Source organism: Wyeomyia smithii, chromosome 1 (assembly GCF_029784165.1).
Source record: "Wyeomyia smithii strain HCP4-BCI-WySm-NY-G18 chromosome 1, ASM2978416v1, whole genome shotgun sequence".
NCBI classification, from domain to species: domain Eukaryota; kingdom Metazoa; phylum Arthropoda; class Insecta; order Diptera; family Culicidae; genus Wyeomyia; species Wyeomyia smithii.
Window position 1 is genome coordinate 33,307,261 of NC_073694.1, and position 7,450 is coordinate 33,314,710.

Genomic DNA, 7,450 nt, shown 5'->3' on the forward strand with positions numbered 1-7,450 from the left:
CTTTGTTCCCTCCAAACTGTAAATCATCGCATCTTGTTGTTCCGATTTTTGATCACTTTTCGCCATTTCCGTCGATTATGTTCAGCAGCTTCTCTTGAATCCTGATCATAAATGAAAAATTTATTCAGAACTGAGTTTAAAACATAAAGCAAGTGTTCAACTGAATATTTTTCCAGCTATTTGTTTATGTTTGCCTCAAGAAGTAACATAAACACGGTCGTACGTAAATTGGTCCTATATATCAACAGTGTCTTGCCCCTAGGTTGTATTTGTGAGCTTTTGTGAGTGCAAAATTTGTTTGGCCTCTCGTGAGTTTCGTTGTCATTGCCAAATACCGAGTCCCGGCAATAATTTATTAATGTGTTTAACGAAATTTCCATTTTCGCTTGGAGCTCCATACAGGGTTGTATCCAACACAGCTCTCCAAACAAACTTGGCAACTCTGAAACCAGCTGACAGTTTGACAGCCACTGTTTTCGTTGTACGACGACAGCAGACAGACATCAGTAGGAAGAAAAAGTGAAAAATCGAAACCCACAAACTGTTCCGGGACTGTTGAAAGTTGCACCACTTTAGTTGAGTGAATTATTAGTTCAGTTTCAAGAATTTTCCATTCGGATCCGGATGCACTAAGCAATTGCGTGGAGCGGGAATAGTTATGTCATCGGCACCATTAGTAGCCGTGTTGGCGGCGCTGTTTCTTTTGTTTACGGATTTCTCCGAAGGTCGAAGGCACCACCTGGAAGTGCGGGTAAGTTAACTTTCCCGCTTTGCTTTAAGGGTTGCTCGACAAGTATTTTTATTTTCCCAGGATGACGTCCGTCGTTACATTCCGTTGAGCACTTTTGGATTCTACTCGGGGGGAGTGCTGGATGTGAAGGTTTCTGGGTTTCGCGTAATACCGGGCTCCGAGGATAATGTCGTAAGTTATTAATGTTCTACGATACGCTGGAAAGGTAGATGTTTCTTATGTTCCACTTGCAGTTTGGTCTCTCCTTGGATAGAACGCTATCGGATGCGATGAATCCTTACTTGGACACCCACCAGGAGAATTGCATCCTGAAGGAGCCCATCAGTTCGCTGCGCAGTGGACCGATTGTCTTTTTCAGCATGGATCTTAAGCGTGAAGTGTGAGTCATATGACTGACCTACATTAGCAGACAAATTCTTAATTGCGTTTGTTTGATTTCAGTGTCCATTTGAACTGTTCCAGTGAATGGCAGAACGTTCACATCTATAAGGACCGCAAGCAGATTCCTGCGCTTCGCTCGAAGCGCCAATCTTTCGCCAAGGTTAGCGACTCAAAATCTATGTATATGCAGCGACGCAAACGGGATGGTATATGATTTTATGAGCGCTGGTTTTTCATTCAATTTAGTTGATTATTTCATTTTAGTAATGGATCCAGCATCCTCTCTGCAAACGTCGGTGTGTCACAGTTTCAATCTCACGCTGAATTGCAAGAAAATGGAACGTTTTAAGTATTGCTGGTTTAACGTAAGAAATGCAAACTAGAATCGAACTGCAAGCATTTTTGATTATTTCATTGTACTTTTTAGTTCGTTGTTTACGTAGCCAGTAAGCCCGAGGAAGGCTTGTACAATCTGTACTTCCATAGCTGTCCAAACTACAATCTGAACAACCTGTACGCGCTGGAGTTTGATGTTACGATCGAGGAGAACAACAGTGGAAACTTTCTGTCGGCCGGCGAAATGCCCCTACCGGCGCTGTATTTCATGATGTCGCTTTTGTTCTTTCTGTCCGGTTTGTTTTGGGTGTTCATTCTGCGTAAGAGCAAACATCCGGTGTTCAAGATTCATTATTTAATGGCGGTATTGGTGTTCTTGAAATCACTCTCACTAATGTTTCACGCGATCAATTATCACTTCATTGAGACGCAGGGTGAACACGTAGAGGCGTGGGCGATTCTTTATTACGTTACTCATTTGTAAGTGAAGGAAGTTGGGCAATGTGGTAATGGAAGCTAAACAATTTTTTTGTTTTCGCAGGTTAAAGGGAGCTGTTTTGTTTATTACTATCGTTCTTATCGGCACCGGGTGGACCTTCATCAAGCACATTCTGGCGGACAAAGACAAGAAGCTGTTCATGATAGTGATTCCCCTGCAGGTGCTGGCTAACGTGGCGGAGATTATTATTGCCGAGAGCGAAGAGGGCGACAAGGAGCACAGCACCTGGCGGGATATCTTTATCCTGGTCGATTTGCTCTGCTGTGGAGCGATTCTGTTCCCAGTGGTTTGGTCCATCCGGCATCTACAGGAAGCAGCGGGAACCGACGGCAAGGCGGCTATTAATCTGAGGAAGTTGAAACTTTTTCGTCAGTTTTACATTATGATCGTGTGCTACATTTACTTCACTCGGATTATCGTTTATTTGCTGAAGGTAAGTGGGCCGAGTTTGGTTTTTTATTGTTTCCTTTGGCAGAAGCCAAAATGACTTCCGTTCTCACTTTCTTCGCAGATCACCGTTGCATTCCAGTACGCCTGGCTCGATGAGATGTTCAAGGAGATGGCAACGTATGTATTCTTCGTTCTAACGGGATACAAATTCCGTCCGGTATCGCAAAATCCCTATTTTTCGGTGCATGACAACGACGATGATGACGACGAGGAGGAAATGTAAGTACGCCTGCAGGCGCTGTCTCCCCCACCCAGCAACGTTAACCTATGATGACTATCTTTTTGTGCCCTTCCAGTCTCACACAAACGGGCCTGACGGAGGGACTCAGCAAGGTGACTAACCGCTCGCAGCCGCCAGCCACGATGGTGCACGAATCGAACGAGGACGAACGGGAGAACTTGATTAGCAAGCGCGAGTCGTCCCACGAGTATGATTAGACTATATGACAGCTTATTTTACGACTAGTGGTAATCCAAACTCTGTAGCCGATAGAACTTTATCGTACATTTTACGGTGTTGCCGAGCGCACACCGGAGGACTGCAACGATTGAAGTACTTTTGTGAATGAACATTCTTAGAGCGCGCTGTTATTGTATTACTATCTAACTTTAAGATGTTTTCGTCATAAAAAAAATCGATCAGCATCGAAAATGACGGCAGATTTCATCTGGAAATCTGAAGCAGTTTACCGGAAATGTCTGCTGTTTTCTTAAATTGAAAACTTTCAGACATTTTTGCTGCATACTCCCGGCATTTTTGAACAACAAATAATTGCTTCTTCGTCTGTGATGTTATCAGTTGGTTGTGTTATGTGGCAATTTTTATTCTTTTCTGATATTTAACCAAATACTTTAGATACATTCGAGGCTAACTGCCGTTCCATTGTGTTTTCAATTATACTAAAATTACTCTATACTAAACGCGGATGCTTTTGTAACTATTCAACAAACTACTAACAGATTTGTCTTCGCAGTGTTAATTCCGAGCGGTTCTTCCTTATTTTCGTTGACAGCAAATAATGAACCAATTCGATTAGGTATATAGTATGCGACCAAGCAAAAAAGCAAACGAGCAAGCATAATTGAGATAGAATTTTGGATAATATATTATTATTGATATATACGCCGTGTATAGCCCAAGCAACCAAAACTCAACCAATACACCTAGCTTTTAGAATTAATGTTTTCTAAGGAAGTGCAGAGATGAGAAACTAATCACTCGAGGTATCTTTTCTTCATAAGCATTATTAGATAGCGTGCCCGCTCTCCGTGTCAATGAAAGTAAGCCATTTTCGACCACACAAGAGTTGATTGATTACGGTTGGAATCAGTACCTGTTCTGATTCGACTTTAATTACCAATTATATTTAGTGGGTGTATAAAGTTTATTGCATTTCACTAGCAGTTTGAGCGGTTTCAACTTGAGACGATTGGTTTGAAGAAGATCCATTTTTCGCCTTTAATTGAATGTGTCTATGATGGACACGTAGAGGCAGTAGTTCATGTTTTATTAGCGTTGAATTTGATCCATACAACGACTTTTTCAGCTTGCCGTCTCGAGGAACTTTCATGTAGAGAACCTTCTTTAGCAATCCATTAAGAAAAGCCGTTTTGACATAGCGGGCACTACCCCCTGCAAACAGCTTGGCTTCCGGAGCGAATGTCTCGTCGAAGCTGATGCCAGAGCGTTGAAAAACCCCGTGACCACCAATCGTGCGTTATAACGAATCTGTCGTCTGGTTTCATCCTCTTTGAGTAGAAACACCCACTTGAGTTTCAGTGGCTTCAGTCGTCATGGATTCGTCCTGCACTGCTTCCTATCAATAGTCACGAACCTCTCGAGCATATCCGACCATGAATAGTTGACATCTCTTGGTATCTGGCTTCTTCCTTTGTTTGTTCGGCTTCGGTATCCACGCAAAGGCTTGACATCAAAGACACGCACCTTCTCGTGGCTTCCTAAATTGAAATTATTTACTGAGCATCTTAGTAGAATGATATAAGAAATCAGAAAAAAGAATTATATGTTTCCATTAAACTTTACTAAATTTAAGTAGTGAATAGTGAAAACAGTAGTCCGTACAGATGCGTATTTCAGTTTCTACATAAAGCCATCATTAGTGCTTATGTGGACTGGACCAGTCCACATAAGAAACACATAATTCTTTTTTTATGATTTCTTGTTTAATAATGCATCAACAACCAACGACGGGAAAAGATTGAAGCTGTGATTTCTCTGCCCGAGAGCATGTTCTAAATCCAGCTCATTGTAGTGTTATAACTCTTCTCTTCAGGAGAGCTGTATTGATCGAAGCACAGCGCATAGCGCCGTCTCTTGATACTGAAGTGACTTTTCGTTAACAGTCATTGTGTCACGAATAGCAGTTTCTGTCAATTTACCAGGTTGGTAAGCGCGCTGATCTTTGTGTACTGGTGAGTTCTTGAGGAACTACCTTCGGTATGAATATCTGAAACCCAGGGAAGTGTGTGTTCATAAGAACCTGTAGTGATTGTTATAGGTTTTTAACCGTTACGTTCCACAAGGGCACGTTACGATACACAAACCTCGCCTTTAGAGGACAGCTGGCCATATAGGCGTCGGTGATCCTACATTCAAGGTCACGTGCACTAATGTCCAGTTCGACCTGAGTTTTTCGCTTTTTTTAAATGAACCAGTTCCGATATCAAAAATAGAGTGTTGGGGATCTCACAAACTTGGTTCGTCAGAGACATGCCATTATTTGATTTTCTCGGCTGTTTGCGCTGCAGAGAGTGAGGCAAAGGATGTCGTGTCTAATGGCGTTTGTAAAAGTAATATCGTTTAGGTCACCGGAGAAGTAGGCGGGTGCGATGACCATTTTTTGTTTCCCGTTGGTCGCCGGGACCTCCGCTAGTATGGCAACGACGTCACGTTGAATAAATTCTGTAATTAGATTGTATTCGATCACTCTGCTCAACAAATTACTCATTGCAGCCATAGGCTTTGGCTGAGTGTTAACCTACCTTTTGAGTTCGTGAGCCCAAGAACCTTTGTGTTCTTTGTGATACCTGGACTAGAGCAACGGTTAGTTGCTCTTTAGTGAATCTTCTGCTAAGGATGCTGGAAGCTCCCTTAACGTGACGAAGACCTAGACTGCTGCTTTGGGTTAGCTTTGCTCCAAAACCGGCTTGCCAAGCCTGCTGTGAACAATGGGCAACAAACGCATGACCAGCACAGGAAGGTGATTTCTGGGACCTATATTTGTGAGCTGAAGATGATTGAGGCAATGTAGTTCTTGCAATTTCTCCGGAACCTTCCGTTCATTCGCGAGCTTGTGAATAGGGATTGATTGAGGCATCCAACTATTGTTAGCCATCTACTGCACCTTATCTTCCATTGCAGGGTTGCGTTGAGCAGGTAGTGATAAGGGAGCTGGATGTTCCGTCTGTACCGTCCTGTTCTTTGTAGGATTGCGTTGAGCAGGTTGTGATGACTGAACTAATCGTTCGGCATGTACCTTCCTTCTAGTTGCAACAGAAGCTTCCTCCCGTCGCACCTGATGCGTGCGAGCTTAACCAAACATGTAGTTTAGTAGGAAACGCTACTCGGTAATTCGGTCGTCGGATTGTTCGTGGATCTCCAGGAACAGGTTTTCTTAGCTGTTTTGGTAATGGCAAACCCTAAGCTTAGACCTGAGTAGGGGAGAGTCTAGTGCCACAAACCGATCCAGGATCGAATCGGGCACGGTTCCAAGCTGCTCATTACATCGAAGTTTGATGGGGTAACCGTCAAAGATGATGGCGATGTCTATAGCCTCGGAACCAAGGAACCATAGCCATTGCTTCAGCCGGCCCCATTGACCCGACAGTTTTCGTTCACCGGATGATCGCCGCTAGTTCTCAATAGTTCAAGTCCATTCGTACGAGCACTAAAGCGATCCATTGTAGGCGAAGGGAGGAAAAAAGGAAAAACATATCACTGGCAGCGCTGCAGTAAACAGAAGCGGAGCAGGAACTGACCTAGGAGCACCAGCAGCAGATGACCGAGTACCAGCACCCGATGTTCATGAAGTTCTTTGTGAGATCGGGAAGCTGAAGAAAAATTGCCGGGCGAGCTCTTTGAACATAGGATAGAGGCCCTAGCTAGAGCGCTGCAATGGGTCATTTACAGGATTTAGGAGGAGGAAAAACTGAAGGGAGTTGTCTGCCCCATCTACAAGAAAGACGACAAGCTTCGGGGATACTCTCGAGCCCCTTTGAATCGCGCAGAGGGTTAGGTGATCCGAAGTGCAGTTATCGACACGAGGGGCACGATTTCCAGCTTCTGGGCTTCGCGGATGACTTTGCCATCATAACACGTGCCTTTGTGACGGCGGAGGAAACTTACGTCCGATTGAAGGCCGAAGCCGGACGAACCGGGCTGCGGATAAAGGCGTCGAAAACGAAATATATGCGAGCGAGAGGCTTCAAACAGAACAACATCAGACTACAAATTCAAGTCTCTATAGATGGCAATGAGCTTGAGGTAATCGACGAGATAGTATATTTCGGGTCACTGGTGACCGCCGACAAAGCCAGCAAATAAATTCAGAGACGCATCCAGGCTGGAAATCGTGCCTATTTTTGACTTCGAAAGACACTTCGCTCGAATCGAGTGCGACGGTGCACGAAGTAGACGCTATACAAAACCCTAATAAGACCGGTAGTCTTATGCGGAGGACCTGAACGCTCTTCGAACGGAAGGTGCTGTGGATCATTTTCGGTGGCGTACAGATAGACGACGGAGAACGGTGACGGCGCATGAACTATGAACTATACGCGTTGCTTGGAAAGAACCCCAATGCACACCTGGCGAAAGTCAATAGGTTGCAGTGGGCCCGTCACGTCGTAAGGATACCGGACGACAACCATGTGAAATCACTTCTCTTAAGCAACCCTGCCGGCACTAGATATAGAGGACGCAGCGTGCACGCCTGGGGAACTGACGAAACAACAGGCGGGGGCCTAGTGGGGTTGGTAACGTCTCCGCCAACCACGCTCGACGTCTGAGTTCG

At 44.4% G+C, this 7,450-nt stretch overlaps 1 protein-coding gene across 1 annotated transcript; it reads left to right on the plus strand.

The window, feature by feature from the left end:
- Window positions 1-460: 460 nt before the first annotated feature.
- On the plus strand, window positions 461-3,821 carry LOC129717822 (protein GPR107). The gene is made up of 9 exons (XM_055668006.1): window positions 461-751; window positions 812-922; window positions 985-1,130; window positions 1,193-1,338; window positions 1,397-1,497; window positions 1,560-1,948; window positions 2,010-2,400; window positions 2,479-2,636; window positions 2,714-3,821. The coding sequence occupies exons 1-9, from the start codon at window positions 659-661 to the stop codon at window positions 2,853-2,855; spliced, it is 1,677 nt and encodes a 558-aa protein (XP_055523981.1). The 5' UTR covers window positions 461-658; the 3' UTR covers window positions 2,856-3,821.
- Window positions 3,822-7,450: the final 3,629 nt, after the last annotated feature.

Bases quoted from the DNA above. Each gene is read 5' to 3' on its own strand.
- LOC129717822 (XM_055668006.1), top strand. From the start codon at position 659: ATGTCATCGGCACCATTAGTAGCCGTGTTGGCGGCGCTGTTTCTTTTG. The intron at 923-984 runs GTAAGTTATTAA...TTCCACTTGCAG, and splicing joins CGGGCTCCGAGGATAATGTC to TTTGGTCTCTCCTTGGATAG. The intron at 2,401-2,478 runs GTAAGTGGGCCG...CTTTCTTCGCAG, and splicing joins TTATCGTTTATTTGCTGAAG to ATCACCGTTGCATTCCAGTA.